The sequence below is a fragment of the Anomalospiza imberbis genome, chromosome 17, assembly GCF_031753505.1.
Source record: "Anomalospiza imberbis isolate Cuckoo-Finch-1a 21T00152 chromosome 17, ASM3175350v1, whole genome shotgun sequence".
Taxonomy (NCBI): Eukaryota; Metazoa; Chordata; class Aves; order Passeriformes; family Viduidae; genus Anomalospiza; species Anomalospiza imberbis.
The window spans coordinates 1,116,664-1,142,460 of NC_089697.1; the positions used below are offsets into that span (position 1 = coordinate 1,116,664).

General features: G+C 48.3%; 1 protein-coding gene across 1 annotated transcript; it reads left to right on the forward strand.

Annotated features, from left to right (window-relative positions):
• The first annotated feature begins 967 nt into the window (after window positions 1–967).
• FAM83C (family with sequence similarity 83 member C) lies at window positions 968–24,103 on the forward strand. The gene is made up of 4 exons (XM_068207440.1): window positions 968–1,810; window positions 8,855–9,022; window positions 13,257–13,381; window positions 22,756–24,103. The coding sequence occupies exons 1-4, from the start codon at window positions 1,256–1,258 to the stop codon at window positions 23,684–23,686; spliced, it is 1,779 nt and encodes a 592-aa protein (XP_068063541.1). The 5' UTR covers window positions 968–1,255; the 3' UTR covers window positions 23,687–24,103.
• The last annotated feature ends 1,694 nt before the right edge of the window (window positions 24,104–25,797 follow it).

Genomic DNA, 25,797 nt, shown 5'->3' on the forward strand with positions numbered 1-25,797 from the left:
TAATCATCCCACTCAGCTGTAGTCCGTGGAGAGTGACAGTCCTTTGGGGACATGATTCATCCCAGCTGACTTCGAGCCTGGTGTCTGGATGTGCTGGTTCACACTCAGGCATGGCCATCCCTACTCCATTGACTATTGCCCCATGATTATTCCAGGGCACGCATTTAGCTTTTACATTACTTAATTTAATTTAATCTCAGGGGATTTTGTTGATAAAAGACCAATTGATTACATCAACTCTCCAGCCAGCTTTTCATTCCCTGGTTGTCTGTGTGGAGTTCAGTAGCTCCAGGGTGAGCTGATCTCTGCTCCTCTGCAGTTCTTCACACGTTGTGTTCTATGGTGTGCTCCTACACACTGCCTTAATTCACATAGCAATGTCTGCCTGTACTGTTCCTCCAAAAATAACTCCATTATGCTTTTGGGAAGCTGGAATTAAGTAATCCTCAATAAGCAGCATGAGGGCAGTATCATCATTCACACAGCACCAGACTCCTAAGGCTGAATGTCCTTGAAGGATTTCCAGGGAGATGCTAAATGAGCACGTGAAATATTGCTCTTCTCGCCTGCAGTATCTAATGACCAAGATTCCTGCTGTGATTCCTACAAACACCATGACTCTGTGTGTCAAGAAATAGACTGTTCTGGCTTCTCTGCCAGGTGCTGGTGTGGCAGAGCCAGGCTCCCAAGAAATGCTAAGGAGGAGCATTATCTGTGGCTCAGGGATGAGTAAGTTTCTCTGCCGAGTCTGATTATCCACTTGGGATATTTGTGTTTCATTATAACTGACACTAAGCAGCGTGTTTGATTTGGAACAAATTTCAAGCAGGAACAAGTTCCAGCATCTGCATTTCCACTGCGAGCACAGTGAGGGACAAAACAGGTTAGAACCTGCTAGGCCAAGGGTGGGGACCTCTCTAGGGACAGGAAGGGAAGGGGAGAAGAGTACATTAATCAGTTACAAGGAAAAGGAAGGAGCAGCTTGAAGAGCTGATATTCTTCCCCTTGCAAAAGGGACACTGGGCACCGAGTATCAGGTGCGTGTCTGGGGAAGCTGGGTGAGGGAGCTGGGGAAAGCCGGCTCCTCCCCCGGAGTGGGAGGCTGTACCTGGTGATTAAGGACTTGGGCTTATGCTGAGTCCTGAAGGAACCTGTTGGGAGGAGCTCAGGAGTGCAGGAGGGGCAGAAAAGACGTGAAGACAGACTCAGGACTAATCCAGCAGGAGAGACACCTCTGGCATCAGCAGCTCCAGTCATGTTCAACTACCTGGCAGTCGAGGTGAGGCCCCAGCTCCACCGCAGCTATGGGAGCCAGCAAGGGGTGTCTGGGCCGCTGAAGAGCCGCCTGGAGCAGCTGAAGAAGCCGTGGTGGAGGGAGCCCACCCCGCTGGTGCTCCAGCACAGCGAGACAGCCAGGCTGGCCATCGACGCCTTTCTTGAGCAGGGGGAGCGCGGCTACCTGAGCGCCATCGCCGAGGAGAGGGAGCTGCCATTTCTTTCCCCCTTGGACATGGAATACATCAGCCGTCAGAAGAACCAAAGCTTCCCAGACCCCAGTGCAATGAAAGACAAAGAAGCTGACCCTGGTGATGCGGACACCGGAGACGGGGTCTCCCTCAACTCTGAACTCACATCGGGCACCTACTTTCCCCTCATGTCTGATGTGCACCCTCCGGAGCTGGAGCTGGGGTGGCCAGGGACACCTCTCCTCACGGTGTCTGGCCAGACTCAGGCCACTGTGATTTTCCAAAGAAACAAAACAAACAGCATTAAGGATTTGGTCCGGTCTCTGATCAGCCGGGCACGGACGGTACGTACAGAGCTGTGTCCCTTGAGGGGAGCCTTGTGCCACAGTGCCCAGGGCTGGTGGCTGCTCCCACACCTGTAACCACACGCTCCACGCTGTCGCTGCTCTCTACATGTCTGGCATGTTGCGATTGCTTTTTCTGCAGCCGACCTGTAGCTGCTCCTGCTCCTTTCCTTTCTTGTCATTTCTTTCTGCCTGGGATTTCATGTCATCCAGGCAGTGCCCTTGCAGGCTCTCTGCAGGGATGGAGAGCAGTCCCAGAGCCCAGTGGGGTGCGTGGCAGGGCCTGCAGTGTCCCTGGCTCTGTGTCCCAGCCAGCCCTCCTCCCTCTGCACGGCTGGGGCTCTTCTCCAGACCCTGGACATCATTTTAAGCTGGACAAGACAATGCCACTGGTGAGCTGCTGTCACAGAGAAAATCTCAGAATGGTTTGTGTTGGAAGGAACCTTAAGGACCATCTCATTCCATGCCCTGCCATGGGCAGGGACACCTTCCACTAGCCCAGGTTTCTCCAAGCCCTGTCCAACCTGTCCTTGGACACTACCAGGGATGGGGCAGCTTCTTTGGGCAACCTGGGCCAGGACCTCACCACATATGACCTGAGTAAATTTGTGTGACTGAAAATCCCTGCCAGTGGTTTGAATTAAGTTAGGATCCTGTCTCCTAGGTTTGATGTCTGTGCCTCCCCAGGGATGAGTAAGATCAGCCCATTTTGCCCCATTGCACAGTTTCTGGTGTGTTATTACAACCCTTGGATGTAATAAAAACTGGATGATTACAGTGCCTGCCTACCAAGGACAATGCTGGCATTAATTTATTCACTCACTTCTGCTGCTTGTTGTTTCTTTCACTTTGCCACTGTACTCTGTGTGAAAGCAGCAGCTCAGACAGCTATCTCAGACACATTTTCAGCTTTTTGTCGTCTTCATGGTTCTTTTCAGCTGTTTCACTTCACTCTTCTTTTGTAGCATTTGTGTTGAGTTATTGAGGAAACATTTAGAGCAAAGTTCACTTTAACCAGTCAGCTTTTGGCAGATTCTCTTATCACTCCAGTAGTTTCCTATTTAACTTCAGTCACTCCTTACATTCATTGTTGTTTGTGTAAAAGCTGGAGATAAGGAATTACCTGGATCAGTGCAGCTCAAGTATGATCTTCTATAACCCTCAGCAGAGCTGAGCAAATGAATTTATGTATTCCCAGCAGCTCAGATTGCTGCACAGCATTAAAACATCATTAAAGAGCCACGTATCAGTGAAGTTTGGGTGTGATATGAGGTGAATGGGGATCTTTTTTCTTTTGCCCAAAAGACCGTTTTGCCACACAAGCTGCTGCTCAGTTGTAAGCAGCCCTTGCTTAATGCCTGAACTTCCACTGCATCTTATAGGCAATTACAGGAAGTTTTGGTCCAGGAAATAAGTGGCAAAAAGCTTTGTTTGTCCTTGCAGGCAGCTGATTTATGGTAGTTGAAATGATCTGAAAAGTTCTGTGTGATATTGACCCCATCCTTGTCAGCAGTGGGGATTAAGGCACCGTCATGGTAGAATGCACAGAGTAAATTACTACCAAGAAGTGTCCTCCCATGACTCAGCACGTGTCCTGGATCTTCAGTGATATTATGATCCTTTAAGCCACAGGAAAAACATCTTGCTGCTTTCTTAGTTAACAGGAACTTCTCAGTTGCTGCGGGCAAGTTGCCTGGCTGCTTTATTGTACTTTCAGTACATTCTGAGCTTTTTGCTTTCTTTGCTTGGGTTGACAAAGCCCTGACAATCTTCTGCCCTTCGTGTTTGAATTAGGAGTTTCCCACAGTGTTTTTTACTGTTGTGTGAAATGTGAGAATGAGTTTTTAAGTATCTTACTGATTTAGTACTGGTATTCTACTGGCTTCTGGGTTAGCAGCTCTGGCCAATGCTTCCCATGATTAACTCTATGATTGATGGCAATTTTAGCTCATTCACAACCCCAGTTATACATATTTAAGTATTTACTGAGTCATTTTGCTTAACAAACCATCCAAAAGGATGTTACTTATGTGTCTTAATGACAAAAGAAAAACCAGAGGTAAAAACTTCCTTTGCTTGAAGTGCCAGTATGAACCATTTGAAGAACCACCTGGTGTTTTGGTTTGCAACTGCTGTTTCTACATTTCCAGTATTTTTGCCACTAGACTTTTAGCTGTTGTCATAGATCCCTCTTTTAGAGAGTTTCTCCTCCCATGGGGGATACAGTTCTGGTGTTATGTGGGAAAGATGTTGAGAACCCCAGCTGCTTTTCCCAGGTCCTGTAGACAGGGAGGTGTGTGTCTTGAAAGGCTGTTTGCTTCTTCCTGGTAGAGTCACACAGAACAACATCAGCTGACATCTCTTGCAACAGCATATTTGTGCTGACAAATTAGCAAAAGGAGCATTTGTTTCATAGGTATCTTTTGCTGGTGAGCTTGGTCTTTCACCTTTGCTGTGTTTAACCAGCTCTCTTTGAAGACGGATGTTCAGATTTGAGCTTTTCTCTTTGCAGACATAAGAAGATGCAGTGCAGCCACACCTTTGCCTTCATTTGATAATACTGTTAAAATTTTGCTCTTGCTGGATGAGCTTCAATCTGGTTTGAACTTCTTTCACCCCTTTTGTGCCCCTTGGACTCTGGCTGCACACTCGTGTCTGTGCCTGGTGGGAGAAGGGTCCCTGATGGTCCCCAGAGAAGCAAGAGATCAAATGGCACCACTGCAGTAATGACCCAAACCACACTGCTATTGGCAAATACCAGTAAAACCAGCTGTGCTGGTTAGAAACCAGACAGATGGCAAACCCCAGTGGGGATCTGGTAAGTGCTGTAATTTCTAAAGTGATGACTCCAGTAATTGCTGAATTGTGAGTTTCCAGAAGTGGGTTTGGAAATGTCATGGTTTAACCCTACAATGGCAAGGTGTGAATTTTTTAAAGCCTGTGGGGCAGCTGTGTCTCTAATATCCTGACCTGCCAAGGCCAAGCCATGGGCTCAGAGGTCGTGATGAGCATGGTGAGGAGCAGGGATGCCCCAAACCAGCCTTGCAGCCCCCCACCACTGAAACAGAGGGGCTGGGGACACTGACACAGGTTTAGGTTTGTATGGCTCGATTGACTTGACTGACTTTAAATGTGAGACATGAGCTGTTGGGAGCCTGAATTGCAGATGGTACTTGGATACTCAACTCCCACTGCTTTAGGGGGTTTGAGAGGAAAAAACTTCCAGGGTCTTCTTCCCCCAAAATTTCTTGGCTTTGGGGTTGATCTGATGTTATTGTAAGAGCTGCCTGCTTTGATTTCCAAAAGGATCTGCTGATCTCAGTGCCCTTATGGATACCCACTTGGCATCCATATAAAGAGCAGCCCCACATGGGCATCTCCCCCTGTAGGGAGGGCACAGCCTCCCCTCTGTCCCCACTGCAGCACACACGGGGTCCGTCCTTCCTGCCCAGCACCGGGAGCGCTGCGAAGGAAGGCGTGAGCAGGGCTGCAGCCTGCTCCACCTCCCGTCAAGCCAAGAGCCGCTTTGGAAAGCCTGAGTGTGACTATCAGGGCTCCACCCAGCTTGCACAAGCTGGCCCCGCTGCCTGGGGCTGTCGCTGATGCCGCAGCCTGGCCACCTGCATCCAGCCTGGGCATCGGCTGCCACGAGTGACTCTGTGCCATGTGCTGCTGCCTGCTCAGCCCCATCCCTCTCGTGCTGAGCACTGAGGCCCTAACAGTGCTGGTTTGGGGCAAGGATCAACCTGAATTGTGGCAACCAGCCCTGCCAAAGCCTGCAAGCACTGGTAGAAGAAAGCAAGTGGTGGGGACCTCCTGTGCACTTTGGGTACAGACCTTGCCCCTCAACATGTGGGATCTGGGGACAAAGGAGCTTCTGTCTTCCTTGACTCCATCACACTGACTTCCCAAGCAGACAGACTTCCCCAGGACACACCTGCCTCACACCTAAGCTTGAGATGAGCTTGAATATAATGAGGTGAAGACTGGCTGAGAGGGACTTGCCAGAGGCTTTACACAAGGTCTGGGCCATCGTTTTTTCATGGTGCTTCATCATCAAAGGATGTGTGACCCATCAAAGAAATTTGGCTAAATTGCAGTTGGCCTTTGCCTGGAGGACAGTGTGGAGAGAGATGTGGCAAAGTCCTTTTATACTGTGGGTCTCAGTGGTACCTTGTGCTGACAGACCAGCGGCAACATTAATTTGGGAAGTTGAAGACGCTTCTCAGTGCTTGCAGAGCTCCTCCAGGGCTGACTCTGCTCTCCATGAGAGACAGGCACATTTCAAGAGGGGAGAAGTTTGCCAAAACCTTGTAAGGCTTCTGGGAAGACAGCACTGGCAAGGGCTACAGAAGAGGTGCCTTTTGGAGTCAGGTTCTAGAGCCTCTATCTCCCGGGGCCAGGGTGAGAGGATGGAGAAGTGGTTTTGGCCTGGATGGCAGGAATGATTTTTAGCTCCTGACAGCTGCCTTGTGTCCCATGTGGATGTCTGGGATCACACCATCCTCTGGGAAGATTCTTCCCCAAACCCTGCTGTGGTGAGCTGGGCCTGGGGCCTCCTGCAAAATGTTGAGGACCAATGACAGTATGTTGGGCATCATCACCCAGAGATGATGTTTTGGGGACATCATGGAGTCCAGAGATGGGTTTTGGGGACAAAACAGAGCCCACGATATCTTGTCCATCTGCAAAAGGGCTCAATCCCCAAGGGAGCAGGAATCAGCCTTCTGACGTTGTTGTCCTCTCCACTGTGGCTCTGTGCAAAGGTCTCTCTGTGGCCTGTACAGGCTGAAAGCAGCCAGCTCCCCAAGCAGAAGACAGGGCTGGAGGGCATGGGGAAGCTCAGGGGCCCTGCTCTGCCCATGACTGCTCTGAGGCCATGAGTGTGAGCCTGGAAAGAGGCAGTTTACTAATGAAAACAGAGCAGAGGAGCTACTGGGCAGTGAGCAATCTGGGCCAGTGTGGCTGTCTGGAGCACAAATCCAAGGACAGTTAAACTTTGAGCTCCTCTCCTCTTTTCTGAAGCTATTCCTGACCAGCCCCATGCCATGATTGCAATTTCACTTGTTCCTATTTAAAGCTTGAATCACTGCACATGTAAAAGCTGACCTCACAGCCATCGTCTTTATTTAGCTCTTGGTTTGAAGAGGAGCAGGTGAGCAGCAGTGGCAGAGGAAGGCTCAGCCTTTAGGGGTGAGATCCACCAGGTGATTTGGGCTATGGAGAGTTGCATTTTTGGCCATGCACATAACACAGGCAGCAGAGGTGTTGGAACACAGGCTCCCTCCTCGTGGGGGCCATGATGGCAGCAGGACTGACTGGGTTTTCTGTGCCAGGTGTGGTGCAGGGCATGAACACTGAGAAGCAGAATAGGCTATTGGAGCTTCACTCAAATTTAGTGGGTTTTGAGTCATCTTTATTTGGGCATTCTCTGGCAGGTTGCAGAAACAAAATCAGGGTTATAGACCCAACTTACGAGCACCAGTTAACTTATTCACTATGCTATGGTAAAGACTGGGACTAAAGTACTTGGGCAGTAGTTCCACTATTTTTTTCAGCTTTTGAAAAGTTTGGCTGATGGTAAATCCTCCCCTACTCTTTTCCATCCTGCAGTGTGTTCCCATCTTCCATGAGTTCTCAGTGTTAACTGCTGATGGTTCAAGGTCTGAGTCACGAGGTGCTCTGCACCCTCAGGTGCAGTGACAAATTATCCTGCTCTGCAAGTGCTCTCCTGTCTGTTCCTTCCTTCTCCAAGGTGTCCCCCTGACCCTGACAGTGACAGCCAACAGATGGATCCCAACAGTCACTTCCTCATCCAAACAACGGCTCCCTCAGTGTTGTCTGCTGGCAGCTTCATTCCATGAGGACCAGAGCAACAGGGTCTCCAATCCCATCTCAATCTATTTATGGCTGATTTCCCTTGATGCATTTTTCTTGTTGCAGGTCATTTAAATTGTCTGGTCCTGGGTCAACTCACTTGTAGTAGCTGCTTGTCATGACTTACCTTCTGTTTTCTGTATTTTCATTCCAGTTTTTGGAGAATTCATGTAGCCATGACAGTCTGCTGCCTCCCACTCCATCTCCAGTGTGATGGCTTGCCATGGTCTTTTACAACCTCATTCTTTAAAGAACTGGCATTTCTCTTTAAAATTCTTTTCCTATTTAAAACCCCTTCCTTGAAGACCTTATATTCACTTTATTGAGATACATTTTTTTTTAAAATAATCTTAGTGTTATTCCTTCTTCCTTCCGTCAAGTTTCATACCCATCACTTGCATCCCTAGCTGTATGAGCAGGAGTTCTGCCAGCAGGGAAAGGGAAGGGATCCTTTCCACACACATTATTTTCTGATTTTGTCTAGGCTATTGGAGCTTCACTCAAATTTAGTGGGTTTTGAGTCATCTTTTTTTGGGCATTCTCTGGCAGGTTCAGAAACACAGATCAGGGATATACACCCAACTTAAGAGCACCAGTTACTTTATTCACTATGAATAGGATCTAATCTTCAATAGGATCTTATCTTGGAACAAGGATTTGCAATTTATCACGATACTTTCTCCCTCACCTGGCAGTGTGTCCATCCTGAAAAAAATTTGTACTTTTTCATATTAATCTGTCAGTCATGTAGAGTCACTCTTGCTGATTGAACAGTGATTTTGCTCAGTCTCAGCTCTTGTTTATATGCTTTATTCTTTGCATATTTTCTTAAGGCAACACATACTTGTTGCACCACTGAAATTCAGAGTTTGTGCATGTGTTACCCTTTCAGCTATTCCTTTCTGTGAATAGCAGATGAGACAGGAGGTACCCAGGTGGAGATTGTCTTCACAGTTATTAAAATTTGATTTTAGCTGCCACAGGGGGTTAAGGGCTGTTAAACACAAAAGTCCAGAATCATCTCCATTCAGGTGGCCATGGAGTCTCAGTAACTCAGGAGGTTTGCATAGTTTAAAGCACATAGTTTAAAGCACAGTTCACTGGGGCATGAGATTTCAACACTCTCTTGTGTTTCTTTCCCCCCTGCACCTCTTTTCTCCTGGCCAGGTGATAGCAATTGTGATGGATCTGTTTACAGACATGGAAATCCTGTGTGACCTGCTGGAGGCCTCAAGCAGACGGCACATCCCCATTTACCTGATCCTGGATGAAGAGTACTTGAAGCATTTTGTGGAAATGTGCAATAAAATGGCTCTTACTCAGGACAGCTTCCCAGTAAGTTTTCAGTCACACACTGGATATGATAAACAGGTCTTGGAATTGATAAAAACAATGTACCCTGTGTTCTCTTCCCCCTGCCTGGTCCCTAGAACTCATCCCTTCTCCCCAGAATCTATCGCGTCTCTCCCTGTCCCAGGCTAAGAAAGCAAGGCTGTTTGCTCTAGGAAATTGAGATCTGTCTGGAAGCACAGAGGAAAGCAGGCAGGAGCCTCCTAGTCCCATATATTGGTATTTTGTGGTCCTCATTACAGTTTTCCATGTAGGGAGTGTGAAGCTGGGGCCAATGGGATGCAGTGAGCTGCTGAACACTTTACTGGGCTGGTGCAGAGATGAAGAGGGAGGCCTGGAAATTTAGTTTATGTGAACCTGTAGCATCTGGACATTGCGGGGAAAGAACACAGCCCCTGCTCTAGGACACAGAATTAACTTAAATTGCTCATAGTTCAGATCCCTGAGCTCAGTGATTTAAATTCTGCCCAGAGCTGCTACAGGGCAGTAGCTGGGAGGGCAAGGGAAGCAGTGAGTCCCCTCAGATGTCCTGCTGCAAACCCCATCTCTTCCTTCTGCTGAACCCACAGGTTAAAAATCTCACATTAAGATCTGCTTTTAGGCTTTACAATTCAGCTGTGGGTCCATGATTTGGATTTGTGAAAAACCCAATTCCTGCTCTGTGGTTGCCCATCACTCAGCATGTGGTGCCCAGAGCAGATAAATAGTAAAAATTAATGTGACAGTGCCATAAGCTCTCTTGGGAACTTGCAGATTCAGAGATGCACCTCAGTATCCTGCTGATCCCCATATCTGGCTACCACCTATCAATGGAAGTTGTTTTTTTTGTTGTCATTTGTTATTCCTGTAAGGCCAGCAGTGCTGGCTGTGCTTCTTCCCTAGCTGTGCAGGATTCCCTGGAGCACTGACTCCACTCCAGCCACCGTTTTCATGGGTTTCATTTTTGTGGCGAACACTTGGAAATTTTCCAGGTAGCTCAAAAGGGACAATGCAAAAATAATGTTTTGCAGGATATTCTAAATAGATGAAGTTAAAATGTCTGAATTTTCCCTAATTTTTAACCTGTCTACACAAGGGTTAATTTACAGATGCCTCTTTAGAGAAGCACTCAGTCCTCTGGTCCAATTGATAAGGTTGGACTTGATGACTTTGAATATATTTTCCAACCTGAATGATTCTGTGATTCTTCCACTGTGCTGGTGAAGCTCTGTCCTGTCTTGCTTCTTACAAGCCAGACTCATTTCATCCTGACTCTTGAGATGGCAGCTCTTGGAGAAAACTGCTCCATGCTGGAGCAGGTTTGCTTCCATTAATAGCTTCCACACTGAAGTGACCTGGTGCATTCAGATGAATTCCATCTCTCCAAAATATATTTTATTGCTTCTTGTCCAAGAGGTGGCCATTTTTAAAATTAAAATTAGAATGAGTTTATATCCGTGGAGATGTCTATGTCTCTTTGTTATGCCTGATGTCATGTCGTGTGCTTGAGTGGGTAATTAACACTTGCCTCCCCGTTCCATGACTCACTAACAGCTCTCCATCTGAAGTGTCCCTATGCAGTCCATTACCTGCAGGCTGAATACACATCTCAGTGGAATGAGGGTACATATTTTATTCCTGCCTCCAAGTTGTGACAGGATGTGGCAGTAAATCTCCATTTTGAATAAGTGGTGACAATTTGGGCTTGAATGGGGAATCTGGGGTAATTGCTCCTCCAGCATCTTCTGAAAACAACATGTGAGTCTGCTGGTGGCAAATTCCAGTGCTGAGCATCAGAAAATCCTGTGTGGAGCATTGGCAGCAAAGACAGCAGAAGCCTTAACTTGGAGTTTTCAAACATCCATCTGCTGAACCTGGAGCTATGTCTGGATGGAGCAAGAATAGTACCAGGGCGTCTTTCCTGCAAGACTGCAGGATTCTCATGTTGTTGGGATTATTCAGTGTCTGCATTGACAAGAGGAAGAAGACGATGATGAAAATGAACCAGATATCAGAAACTCACCCAGCCTTGGAAAGGATAAAGGGAGTGAAGAAATACTGTGGTGACAAATTTATGGAATTTACCTGAAGTTGTTTTAATTTCCCCAGGAAGGAGGAGGGGGGGAGGGGGAAGAAGCTCCTCCCAGTGAAAACCAGTATTACTAAAACTTCACCACTGGAAGAAAAAATCCCTGTGTTGACTGGCCACAGGATAAAGGTGAAGACCTCACCAAGTATCCAGCATTATCTTGGTCTGAATCAGCAACTTGTGGTGTCATTTCAGAGGATCACATGTTAATGCAAGTTGGCAGGGACCTTCGCATGTCATCAAGCCCAACCTCCCACTCAAAACAGTGTCCCCTATGAGGTCACTTTACCTGGTCTCACCTGGCAGATCTCCAAGCGAGGAGACCGCACAGTCTCTCTGGGCAAATTGTTCCAATGCACGACTGTCATTATGAGGAAAAGGTTTCTACCTTCTCATACGTGGCAGATGAGGATATGTTCTGGGACATAAAAAGCCAACAAGTGAAAGCCACAGTGTCAAAATTCTGAAGCTTCAGCTCTGTACTTGCTAGAGATTTCCATGAACTCAAGAGAAGACTGGACCAGCACTTGGAGAAGAGATAATGGTGGGCTTCCCACTAAGACAAACCACAAGAAGCTCAGGAAATCCCCTGAGCAGAAAACAGGATCCGCAGCAATATTAGGGGCAGCATCATAAATGATTGCCCTGTCCCCGCTGTCCCCAGCTGCCATTGCCCATGCAGGAGAGAGCCTGGATGGGCTCTGGTCAGGAGCAGATTTGCTGCTGCTGCTGTGCAGCCCTGGAGGGCGGTGGTGCTCCTGGGTGGGCTGGGAGACCCTCACTGCAATGTGAGACCAGAGCCTTTCCCACCTGGCCGGTGTTCCCGGAGGGATGCTCAGCTCCTGCCCGCGGGGACAGCAGAGGGAAGCCGCCGGGTCCCTGCCTCGCTCCTCACCCCGAGGGGCGACTGCCCTGAGTCCGGTGGGAGGAAGGCGAAGGGGGCACAGGGGTGCCCAGGGACAGCTCTGGAAGGCTGGAAGGGCCGTGGGACTGCGCCCTGCGGGGAACACCTGCAGGCAAATCCCAGCTGCTGGTGCTTGTCCCTTGCCTGTGCCTGGCCAGAAATCTGCTGAGTGGCAGAGGGGCAGTGCCACATTCCCTGAGCACCCAGCTCTGCCAGGAGCAAATCGGCCCGATGCCGAACCAGCTGCTGTAGGGCTTTGTCTGTAGCTGGGCTGATGCTCGGCAGGAATGAGCTGCCAGCAGAGGGGTCTGCCCGGTCAAGTTCAGGTGGTGACAGCTCCTGCTGTACCAGAGGTGCGACAGGTATCAGGGGAGCTGGCCTGGAGGGCAGGAAGGGATGACCTGGCAGCCCCGCGGAGGTGTAGCCTTAGGGATGTTTATTTACATGCCAGATGTTTTGTTTGGCACTGTATCACACAGAGCAGGTCAGTAACAGTTTCCAGTGACTGTTCTGCTCTTCTGCCTTCCTCACCTGGGCAACTAACTTCTATTACAGGTAAATGCCTTGCATTATGAAAGAGGCTCCCAGTTGATACCAAGAGCCATATTCCCCATTTTATTCTGGGCAGTTGGTTTTACAGATCAAGGTTGTATCAGAGAAGTATTTGCAGTGGAGCATCAGGTCTGCTTCAATTGAGTATAGCAGCTGAAAATGTTAATATAATTTTAAAATGTATTGATAAAAGGAATTCCTTAAAATGTAGATATTCCTTTCTCTAAGTCTTTTTTCACTGGGTGATGTTTTAATTTTAAGCCTGTAATTGTATAAAATCAGAGCAGCACACTCTGTTGATTAGAAACTAGCTAGTTGTTATGCATCAAAATTTACTTAATGCAGAGCCATCAGCTAGTGGGGTGTTGAATATCATTAATAATCTGGAAGAAATTGGATAGTTTTACATACATCAGAAATGATCCGTAGGCTCATAGGATTCTCCAAAGTTTTTTTTCAAACTAGAATTTGCACTCAAGTGCAACTTGTTAATTTTTGCTGGTTTTTATCCTGTAGAAACAGGCAGTGTGACAAAATATTTGGTATGTAGGAGCTAAGAAAACTTAATGCCTTGCTGAGTTCTACCTCTCAGTGCAGAGCATGAGCTTGAGGGAGTCCAGCAGTGATGCACAAGGGAACATCTCAGTTTATTTCAGTACATGGACCCTTACCAACTCTCCCTGCTTTGGTTTCAGAACATGCGCATAAGATGCCTGAGTGGAGACACGTACTACAGCAAAGCAGGCAAGAAATTTGCAGGCCAGGTTCTGGAGAAGTTTGTCCTGGTTGATTGTGACCAAGTCCTTGCTGGTACATACAGGTAAGAAAATACAGAAACTACTGTGGCAGAGACTGGTGACACTGAGGAAATATTCCTTACCAAAATACTGAGTAATGTAACTCCTGGTGCTGCATGCTGGCTCAACAGCTACCCTGCATTCACTTCAGTCAGTGCTTTCACAGTTTTCCAAGCCTCCATCTTATCCACCCTCCCTGCCCTTTTCTTACCTGAAAACTCAAACTTTTCAGAAGTCTCTCCTCATACAGTGGCTGCTGCATCCCTCAGCCTTTTAAATTCTGTTTTTCTGCACCCTCTGTGACCTCACTACCTCCTTCTTGAGGTGCAGAGACAAGAACTGCATGTGGCCTTTCTGATACACTGCACTGAGGTGTTCAAGAGGGGTAAAAGATGCCCAGACTCTGGTTTGTGATTGTGGCCCTTGCTGGCAGGGACCAACACTCACTGCATGTTTTAGTTGCCATGGCATTCTGAGCTGATGATGTCAGACAGCTTCCTGAGCTGTTCCACGTTCAGCATCATACAGATAATTTTCCCCTATGGATACACAACATTTTCCATTACTGCAGTTCATCTGCCACATATTTGTCCACTTGCTCAGTTCTGTGAGATTCTTCTGGATTTGCTCACCTTCACCGAGGTATCCAACCATCTGAAGGACCTGAGGATCACCTGCAAACCTGGGAATTTCACTGCACCCCTCCACACCTGAGGGCATCCATGTGCTCATTGGCTCCCTCACCAAACTCCAGCAGGTTGGTGAGCTGGGCTTGGCTTTGCCCTGTTGTCCTTTTCCAAGAGTCTGTGCTTCTCCATGCTAGCAGGAATCTTGTTCTTCACAGCGTGCTCTGCATACCCCAGGGTAGAGGGCAGCTCCAGGGGTGTGTGGGCCTCAAGACTGCATTCAGAGCCCTCTCTGTAAGGTGGGATCATATGGGAAACCTCTCAGCCCTTGGCTTTTCTGGTGGTGCTGATACACAGGAGTGAAACACATCTCTGTGTCACCAGCACCAGCGATGGATGTAGGAAGTTCATTGAGGATGGCCTTGCCATCGCCCTTTTGACACCCAGGACTTAAATGAGCCCACTGATTCCTTGACTGCCAGTACAGCATTTGTGAACAACCTACAGCCCCAGTCATCCTGGGGATTTTTTGTCTGCTCCCTTTCAACTCTTTTTGACTGATTACTGCATTTTTACATAGTTACCTTTCTTGAAATTGAACCTTGACACGCTGCATTTATTTTGTTTGCTCTCCACTAAAGAGTTAAAATTGTGTTGTGATCATTCTTACAAACGGGTTCTTCCACTTCTGCCTCTGGAACCAAGTCTTATGCCCCATTCCATACCACATCCTGAATCACATCTTTTCTTGTGGGTCAAACAAATTAGACTAGTTAATTCTGACATGTAATCATTTATTGCTTCCAAAAAGTTTTTCTCCATGGTTCATCCCAGTGAAGCATTAACCTGTATGTGTACGAATGGATGGAATCTCCCCGTTGCTGCCCATCCTAATTCTGCAGCCCCTGTGATCTCAGTTAACATTGTTCTCCACAATTCTGATCAGAGGTCAGGACTACTGTTCTTGTCCTGTATTTTTATTACTTGACTCTATTTAGTTACTTTTCTACCTGCAGATCCTTCCCACAGTACTTTTCACAGTGTTGAACATTATCTTATCCTTCACAAACAGTGCAGCTCATCAGGACATCATCAGCCTGCTCTGTGAATTTGTTGTCCTGATGTCCTGGTTTAGGACAAATCTGGGAGAAATACTTTTATTCTCCTTCCACCAAATCTCCTTGAACACTGCTCTCCCCATCCCTTTCTCTCAGTTTCCATCTCTCTTGTGAGCACACGCTGGACCCTGAAGCTACCAGTGTCCTCATCAGTGCTGTAAGCTTCAAGCTGCACCTTCTCCTCTGGTGTTGACTTCATCATCTCCAAGAGTGGAGGTCTCACCTCATCAAACTCTGGCAAAATGAATGAAAAATGGGAGTACATGGTTGAAATTGTTTGTGTCAAATATCTAAACAACATGGAGAGCAGTGTCTGGTGGCATTTTTACCATCCTAAGACGCTTATAAACAATGGAGTGAATCACTGCCTGGAAACACAGGATGCTAGAATCATAGAATGTTAGGTGGAAAAGCCCTTTAAGAGCCTTGAGTCCAACTGTTCCCTCAGCACTGCTGAGCCCACAACTAACCCATGTCACATATACGCATCTTTTAAATCCCTCTATCCATCTCCATTGGCTGCAGGGGCAGGCATTACATAACTCATCAGGATCACTCATTTTTGGATGACTAATCTGAGCATGTGTCAGCTGGATTGAACTGCACAGCTGGAGGAACATCTGATTTCCCTGTGGCCCAGAGTCAGGGTATTGCTTAAAATGCAGGTGCAGCTCTCTGGGTCAGTTCCTTCCTGTGCCGTTAAGGGCAGGGACTGGGGGCTGTCATGTAGTCCCTTTCTACAGATCTCTGCAGAGCTGAAATTTCTGGAATTCTGGAAGATAGTATTTCAGTTGAATAGGATCGTACATCTGATTCTGTGCTGTGCCAGTAAGCACAGAATGCTCTGGACTAACAGAAACAGTCTCTTCTTGAGGAATTTGTTCACTTTTCAGAAACACTTTCCCAGCAGAAAATCGGGATGTCTGCTTCTGGGTGCAGTGCAACCTGCTTAGGAGATATTTAGATTACCATCCCTGCAGATGGGAAAGCCAGATGCAAAGGATGAGAACAGTTAGTGAGTAAAGCCAAAGATCCAGGGTGGAACTAGGGTTGTCTCAGGATGATACAGGGACAAGGGTAAAAGTGTTCTTACCCAGCAGCAGGTTTTGCAGTTCAGCAATGCTGTGTGCAAGGATCAGAGGTTTCAGAACTGTGGGGTTTTATGTTGTACGTGCTTCTCTATGTTCAATTTGCTATAGAACACTCTTTCCCACTGTGTCTGGCCTCCATGATACCCTCTGGCAATGGGTTATGCAGTTTAATTTATGTTTTGTGTGAAGAAGTGGTCTGTGATGTTTACAGTAGGCATACTGCCAGATAATTATATTTAATATCCCCAAATTCCCACAACTTGGGCACAGAAAATCACTGTTTCCCATTTACTTTCTTGACTGCATCCATGATTTTGTCCTCCTCCATTATAATCCTTCATGTGAACCATCTCTTTTCCAGGTGAAGTATCTTTGGCTTTTCAGTCATTTCTTGTATCCAGAGTTTGAATTTATTGACATTTAATTGTCCATCATTTTGTAACATTCCTCCCCTTACCATAAGATCCTCTTGCAGCTTCCATTTATCCAGTTTTCTTTTGATCCACAATAATATTGTCATGAGGTTTCACATGGACAGTTTCTACAGTTTTTTAGTACTTTCTTCAGCATGTTGAACAGCATTGATCCCAGCATAAAACTTGTGGGTTTCCGGTGGGTAAATAAAACCCACTGCTAGTGTTTGTATCTTTAATCAACTGCTACTTGTTGGGAAGACCTTCCTTTGTACGTACTCCATGATCGCTTAATTTTTCTAACAACAAAAATTGTCTTTGCTGAATGACCATGTCAAAATCTCTTTGAAAGTTCAAGTTTGATACATCAAGCACATCTGTGTGCTTGCTGCCTCCCTCAAAGATCTGTAAGAGGCTTTTGAGGTATGGCTTCCTTCCACAAAAACATGCTGAGTCTTCAGCATTATGATTATAGTTATTTATGCATCTAATAATTTTACTCTCTATTTGCTTCTACCAGTTTGTTCAGTATGGAAATAGGAGTGGCTGGTTTGTAGTTTTCCAGGAGCTCTTTAAAAGGTTCAGATTTAAAACTTTCCATTCCTTTGCTACTATGTTCAATATTAAATGATAGGTTATTCCCTGGTTTATAATTGGAAAATCATGGACTTCCAGTTTATGAAGGCTTTTTGCTTTAATATTTTCATTTAATGCACCTTTTAACTATGGTGAGATTTTCTGATTATTTAAAATGTCTTTATTTTGATAGGCACATTTTCTCTGAGACTCTAACATAGCATCTTTAAACAATCTTCTTGCTGCCTTAAGCATTTAACCTTTTTGATTGCTCTTTTAAATTTCTTTTTAATAACATTCCTCACTTTCTTTTTGCAGTTAAGCATTACTGTTGTGGATTATTTTGGTCCTGAAAGAATATTTGATATGGCTAGGTCATGGTTATTTTTTGCTGAGTGGCCTTCCCAAAGAAACTCTCTGAACTGGTAATGTTATTTCTCCTTTTGTTGGCTTTCTGGTTAGTTTTTCCAACAAGTGGTCATTTATAGTGTCCAAAATGCAGTTTTAGCAACTCTCCTCATTGTGGCCCCCATTCAACCTGGGAGGATCTCTCTTTATCCCTCTACTTTCTGCCTTCTTAGTCTCTCAGCACTCCCTCAATGTGGCTTATTTACCATCAGAACTCTGCTCAGAAAGTTCCCAGTACAGACACCATGCACTTTTCTAAACACAGCTTTATTTGTTCAGATGTTCTCCATTGATTCTAATTCCTTACCCAAGTGTCACTGATTTCCATCCTGTCCTTTTATCAGAATACAGTTTTCTTGCATTTGTTTTTAAAGTGAAGTGGGTGATCCCTAACTGTGTGACCTTCTACACAACCCAGCTTTGGTCTGTAGCAATCCACGGCACCCTGCTATCCACTGGGTCACTGCAGCCTGGCAGCTCTGCAATGAGGAGATGAGCAATGAAGAAAAGGACACAGATATGCAGAAATAGTGTAACTGTCCCTCTGCTCTCACAGGTTTTATTCATTCATACAATAAGAACCACACAGAGCTGTGTGAGGGAAGGCTCAGGCTGGAGATCAGGAAAGGCTCTTCCCCAGAGGGTGCTGGCACTGCCCAGGCTCCCCAGGGGATGGGCACGGCCCCGAGGCTGCCAGAGCTCCAGGAGCATTGCGACAGCGCTGCCAGGGGTGCCCAGGGTGGGGCTGTGGGGTGTCTGTGCAGGGCCAGGGGTTGAATTGCATGATCCCAGTGGGTACCTTCCAGCTCAGGATGTTCTGTAATTCTATGATTCTTTAATTTATTCTGATAAATATATGACCATAAATTAAAGAATGCTGCCTATTGGTACAGATCAAGCACATTTTTGCAGCATTCTCTAAATATGGAAACCAAGCTCACAGCTCTTATCTTAAACAAATGTAGGCAAATTAGTTTAGACCCTTCAACTCTTATGTGTACACTAATTAAATGTTTAACATTCTATTTCTTCTAAATGAAGGGAAAAAGATTGAGGTATCTAGGCAAAACAATAACCTAAAATCTTAAATCTAATTAAATATATAGCTATTTAAGTTTATTCTGGGTAACAGAAGAAATAGGGTGTTTATTTGGGCACTCAAGATATTTACTGTTTCAGCAGGTGAGACGAACCCAAGGGTAAATAGAGGCTAGAGCTAAACAGGATCTTGAACAGGAATGATAGACTAGAACCAGAGAAAAGAGCTGGTATTGTCAGCCTGAAAGGGAGTTATGTGGCTGTTTGAGTTGCCTTAGAGGAGATTAATTTTTTCTGTTGAAAATGACAGATGGTCACGTTATCATTGTATGTCCTGCCATGGGAACAGAGAGGAAGGAGCCCAGTGTTTGCTATAGGGAGAAACTCAAGATCTGGGGTTGAAGCTGACACAGCAGCTGAAACTGAAAAATGAGAGGTGAAAGTTTACAAGGGTACAAAAGCTTCCACACATGGCTTCAGGAGAAATAAAACTGAAGTACAGAAGTGTTTGGCAATGGACAGAAAAAGTTATATGGGTTTGAAGCTAAAGGAAGCCTGGAATTTCTTTCAAAGAAAGGTGCTTATACTCACAGGTATCCATGGCCCAAGCAAGAGGAAAGAGCTTTGAAGAGGGATTTTCAGATCTAGCTTGATGAGGACTCACCTCAAGAAAGAAATTCTAATGAAGCAGGAAGGGGGTGTGTAAGGAGTGGGAAGCACAGTGCATCAGCAAGGGAACCCCAGGTGACACATGCAGCAATGCAGTGACATTGCCAGGAGATGAGTGATGTACAGCCTTGCTGGGCACACCAAAGCAGGGAGGAGCAAGTCCTCAGGTGTGTAAATAAAAAGTGAATCCAGGAGAAAGAGACAAGGTCTGCTGCTGGAAGGATGAATAAGAAATAAGAGATAATAGACATGGGTGCCCAAATTAGCTGAATACATTGCACTGGTTTGGATCAAAATGAAGATGAAAATCAAGGAATGGAAATTATTTCAAGTGTGTTGGAAGCAAGCTAAAAGAGCTTGCTAAAAGCCAGGTTGTTGTTACCTTATCAAAGATAATGTCACTTGAAATGAAAGGTCTAGTAATGAGTGTTATGTGGTACATGCATTTAGCCATGAGCAAAAACCAAACACACAAGTTTGTGTTGGCATATGGAAAAAAATAATGGATTTGTGACAGCCCAAGTGACAGAAGAGCAATAAAAATGAATTTGAGAAACTATTGAAAGAAGCAAAAAATCTTCTGCTGCAGATTGGCATCTCGTGTGTTGGAAAGAGCTGAAGCACAGAGGCTGAGTGTGGAGAGGCAGAGTCACCTGTTCAAACAGCTGAGGAAAGGCAAAGGCCACCGTGACCCCAAAGCAGAGCTGTACAGGGGGCACGCAGGGAACTAATCCGGGTGTCGAAAATGCGGCTGAGATGGAGATTTGTGGAATACCGCAGGTGCTCTTCCCGCTCCTGCTCGGCCCACGCCAGAGCCCCGGGGCAGGGGGTGCTGCGAGGAGCGGCCGCTGTCCCCCACCGCCCGGAGGTGATGCTGCACCTCCATCTCCCGGCCAAGGGCTGAGCTGCACCGCTCCCGGAGAGTCTGAAAGCAGGGCAGGGAGGGGATCCTATCCTACAGCCATCCTCTCCCAGAGTCCTTTGTGTCCCAGGGTGATCTAGAACGGCTGTGAGCAGCAGTTTGTTACAGGGAAAAAATAATATCAGGAAAGTCCTACCGCTCTTAGAAGCTCCTATGATCTTTTAGCATCCAGAGTGGCCTGCACCAGGAGGAGCTCCAAAGCCCACATGGGTGTTGCATTGTGCAAGGCAGTACCTCTTCCTGTCTGTGTTAGATTTTTACCCTGTGAACCTCATCCAGTGCCTCATTTTTATACCAGAAATCATTCCCTGGCTATACCAGTCAGGGAAGAAAAGACCTTTATCAGTTTGTAGCGATGGCAATAGCCATGGCTGGCAAGACCACATTGTCCCATCTTGGAAACCTGTGCTGTGGCAAGGAGGGCTGTGCCACCAGGGGATTTGGATGATTCCTTCCAGGTCTTGTCATGACCCAGAGTGACCAGGACCCCATTGGATCAGCATGGGAAACTGGGACACAGGAATGCCCAAACTGGGGCAAGAGGCATCAGTGGAGTCGGGAAGTGCCCTGGGACAGATGCCTTTGACAGTGTCGAACCATGAAATCTCCCCTGTCTGGACTACTGGATTTCTTCAAAGAACTCTCAGGGCTTTTTGAGAGATAACATTCCTTTGCCAAAGCTGCCTTTTCTATTATCTCATATTTCCTTTATGGCCATTAAATGTATTCTTTAGAAGAGTCTCTACTATGTCTATCTAATTTGTGAAACTTAATTGTCTAGAACATTAAAAACACTGTATCACATTAGCACCCTGCCACTCTTCTGACAGCCAGAGCCCTTTCAAGTGGGAGATAGCACAGCCTGGTTAGGAGCTGAGCTATTTCATCCTGGCATTCCCTGGGCGCTCTTAGGTTGATGATCCCTGCTCCTGCCCAGTCACTGACATTTGCTCTGTTGATCTTTTCTAATCTCTTCTACAGAGACTGATCCTCCCTTGTATTCTGTGTAAAGGGGGCTCAGGGCAGCCCAAGCTCCTGTACAATAAAAGGATGCAGAGGAATTTCTGAACGCTCCTGTTACACACAGACCATGTGCCTCAAAAAGAGCTGAATATTTCTTCTTTCCCCTTTTGCAATGTATGACCCACCCTTTTTCAAAGATGGTCTCTCTGGGCTTAGGAGCTTCTCCTCTGTCATTTAGCCATCCCAGGTAGTTTCTGGTTTGGTTTTTTTCACCCTAATATCTCTGTGAAGGGATGCATTTGCTTTGAGCCTCCAGGATGGCATTTCTGATTACTCTTCATGCCACCCACAAAGATCTTTTTGTTCTTTTCCTACTTTTGCATTCTTATTTATCTGGTTTGATATGAAGCAGCACAGTATTTTTTCCATATTATGTTTCTGTTTGGGGTGTGATTGCTGAGTGTAAACATAGCAAACACCAGTCTGACTTAAAACAACTGCAGAATGCTCAGGAACTGGCCAGGAGCTGGGTTTCCTACTAGAATTTCCTGAATAGCTTTCTTGTGAGCTAAACACTGATGAGGTCCCAAAACACAGTGCCAGTATCTTGTCCTGAAATGACATTTACTTGAGAATGTAATTTTCCATGACAATTGCTCTCCTGGAGCTCCTGTCATTTTACCCCGCTCTTCGGAATCAGTGTCTTGCTTTAGCAACCAATAACACAGCCCTCAGTTGGTACTGCCACCTCTGAAAATTCTGGTTTATTTGACACATTTAGTGTGCTGGTCTGGTTTGACTACAGCAAGAATAAAAAGTCAGCTGATCACTGGGATGACCAGGAGCCTGGGGATCCCACTCTGAAGAGGAACTTCCCTGCTTAATCAGGAAAAGGAAGATTAGGAGAATGTGGTTACAATCTGTAGCTATACTGGGGAAGAGCTAATTAGTTTACAGTTTGGGCACAAACAAGAGGTAGGGTTAAACAGATAAGAAAAAATTGCAGAGTCGCAATTAATGGAAGTTTTTCCCCAGCTAGGGCAAAACCAGTTTGGTTTTAAGGTAGAATATGATGAGCCCCCAGAAAGGATCCCAAAACACTTAACTGTGAGGGCAGGGACTGGACTTGTTGAGCCAAGAATTAACTTCTATTGCATTTGGGAATCCCACAGCAATACTTATAGCAAACATCATCAGCCTTTCTGTCCTGAGGTATTCCTGTGGATTCTGGAGACCTCCACTCCTCAAGGCAGTTCCTCACTTCCTGCCTGCCCAAGCAGCTCCTACAAGCCAGTCATGGATGTCTGGACATGAGAACACAGCTCCTGCCAAGGCAAGGGAAGGGCAGGAGACCCCGAGCAGAAATCAAACAACCACTTTAGGGTTGTTCTTTTGTACTTATTGATGAGCACTTTCATCTCCATGAGCAATCTCCCACCTGCCTACTTGGAGAAATTGTGTTGTAACAACACAAATAGGGTAGCACTCCATCACTGGAATGTGAAAATCCATGCTAGGCATTTTGGCACTCTGTGAACTGAAGTTAACATGTGTTTTGTTTCTTTTCCTGCAGTTTCACCTGGCTTTGCAGCCAAGTCCACACTGGCCTGGTGACCCACTTCCGCGGGCAAATTGTTGCAGAATTTGACAAAGAATTCCGGTACTTGTACGCAGAGTCCAGAGCAGTGACCAGCTTCTGTGTGCCAGATCCCAGGACATGTCTCTCTCCTTGGAATACCTCAAAAGTTGACAATTGTCTTCTAAAACCCACTCAGGGGAATGATACTGAGACCCTGAGCCCCTCCAGCAGCCTTTCCAATGTGAGCATCAGGAGCATAAAAGTGTCTCCCTTTATGAAAAACTCCAGCTGCAGTGCACACCAGGAAAAGCAAGATTCCAGCTCTGATTCTGGCAATAGGAAGGGGAAGGAGGACACATTCCTGAAGCCCACTTGCCCTAAACAGCAAGAAGAACCACCAGACTCAGCAAACAGTCCTCCAAATAAACCCACCCCAGCCTCATATCCCAAATCAAACCTCATAACAGCAAGGACATTCCTGCAGCCGGAGCCTTCCTCCAATAAACCTGGTAACCAGGGGGACACTAAGGCCAACAGCAGCCACTGCTCCCCCCCGAGAGCGGGGCAGCTGCTGCAGTCCCTGTCAGAGGGCACCAGCAGCAATGGGACCAGCCTGAAGCAGAGAGCACCTGTGGCCACCTCTGGGGAGCTGCCAGCCGAAAATGAGAACGTGTTTTATGGGGTGGAAAAGAGACAGAGCCCTGGACATGGCCATTTTGACCTTTTCTCCCCATACAACCACCTCAAACGGGATAAAAAGTCTGTAGTGCCTTGCTATGACAAGTTCCCAGAGGATGTGCTGCTGGAAAAGAACAGCGCATATGGGGCAGAGAAGAGAATGACTCTGGGGCACAGCAAGCTGGACCTGATCACCAAGTACAACAAACTAAAATCCAAACACATACACAGTCGGTTCGAGCTCTGACCTGGGCCTCGAGCTGGCCTCTGCTCTGATTTTCCAGGGGTTGCTTTTCCCCGCCAGTCATCATGCCAGGGGCTTGGAATCAAAACATTAGTCTTGTTCCTGTTAAAAGGTGTCTAATCTATGTATATGACTGATTCAGATGAGATTAGCAACTGCAGCTCAAATTTTCAATTACATGACTGTTGGCAGGAGGGAGAAAAGCACATAAATATAATCCACATTCTTTTTACACATTTGGGAAAGAACCATTTCCCCTTAAACTTACAGCAAAGCCATTGCTACACCTGGAAACTGGCCACTGAGGTCTTCAGGGTGAGCTCTGGTTCTCTCCATGCTGAGCAATTCCTCTCCCTTTATCCATATGGTGAAAATGAAATGGGCAAAGGCAGGGGGATGTGAAAAATAAAGGAGTTGTTCTGCTGGAAAAAGCTGTGTTGGGTCCTGGTGGAGGGGGTGAACACTAAGTGTGGCCAGCACCCTGCGGTGCTGAGCCGTGCCAGGCCAGGAGGGGACAGGGACATGTCTGGGCACACGTTTGGCATCTGCACACGGCTGACATTGTCACATCAGTGCTTGTCAGCACACGGATGGGGGCTGCTCCAGGGGCACACCTGAACACTGGTGGCAGCTGACACAGGTGGCCCCTATACACGAGCGAGGCACTCAGGTGGCAGCTGGGTCGTGGGTGGCCTGTCAGCTGACAGGTGACACGTCTGCTGTCCTACACCACAATGGGGCATGGAGGGGGTGTCCAGGCACGGCTCATTTTGGGACAGGGACAGTGTCAGCACCTGGGGAGCACCAGGGCATGGGCTGGGGCTGTACACAGATGGGGGAGCCCACAGTGGCCACGGGCAGCCATGGCACACCTGGCACAAGGACAGAGACGACCACAGCACACCTGGCACCGGCACAAGGACAGGGACAGCCATGGCACACCTGGCACCGGCACAGGGACAGTGATGGACACCATCACTGTGTCCATCACAGTGGGACAAGGGAGAAGGACAGCGATGCCGCACCTGGACCCGTGGCGGCCTCTCCAGGCTGTGGGGACACACGGGCCGGCTCAGCCCCAGGTGGGATCCGGGCACACGGGGACGAGTTGTGTCCCACAGGGCCATAGCGGGGCCCGGGCTGGCGAGCGGTGCCTGGGGCCGTGCTGCCGCCGCGGGCCGGTCCCTCAGCGGGTCCGGGACCGGTCCCGCTCGGTCCCTCAGCGGGTCCAGGACCGGTCCCGCTCGGTCCCTCAGCGGGTCCGGGGCCGGTCCCTCCTGGGCCGGGGCCGGTCCCACTCGGTCCCTCATCGGGTCCGGGGCCGGTCCCGCTCGGTCCCTCCTGGGCCGGGGCCGGTCCCACTCGGTCCCTCCTGGGCCGGGGCCGGTCCCGCTCGGTCCCTCCTGGGCCGGGGCCGGTCCCGCTCGGTCCCTCAGCGGGCCCGGGGCCGGTCCCTCCTGGGCCGGGGCCGGTCCCGCTCGGTCCCTCCTGGGCCGGGGCCAGTCCCGCTCGGTCCCTCAGCGGGCCCGGGGCCGGTCCCTCCTGGGCCGGGGCCGGTCCCGCTCGGTCCCTCCTGGGCCGGGGCCGGTCCCGCTCGGTTCCTCAGCGGGCCCCGGGCCGGTCCCGCTCGGTCCCTCCTGGGCCGGGGCCGGTCCCGCTCGGTCCCTCAGCGGGCCCCGGGCCGGTCCCGCTCGGTCCCTCAGCGGGCCCCGGGCCGGTCCCGCTCGGTCCCTCCTGGGCCGGGGCCGGTCCCGCTCGGTCCCTCAGCGGGCCCCGGGCCGGTCCCTCCTGGGCCGGGGCCGGTCCCGCTCGGTCCCTCAGCGGGCCCCGGGCCGGTCCCGCTCGGTCCCTCAGCGGGCCCCGGGCCGGTCCCGCTCGGTCCCTCCTGGGCCGGGGCCGGTCCCGCTCGGTCCCTCAGCGGGCCCCGGGCCGGTCCCTCCTGGGCCGGGGCCGGTCCCGCTCGGTCCCTCAGCGGGCCCCGGGCCGGTCCCGCCCCCGCTCCCGTCATGGCGGCGCGCCCTGGGCGCTCTCACCTCCCGGCCGCTAGGGGCCGCTGTCCCCAGCAAGGGCGGCCGGCGCCGCTCTGCCCCGCCGGAAGCGGAAGCGGCGGCGCC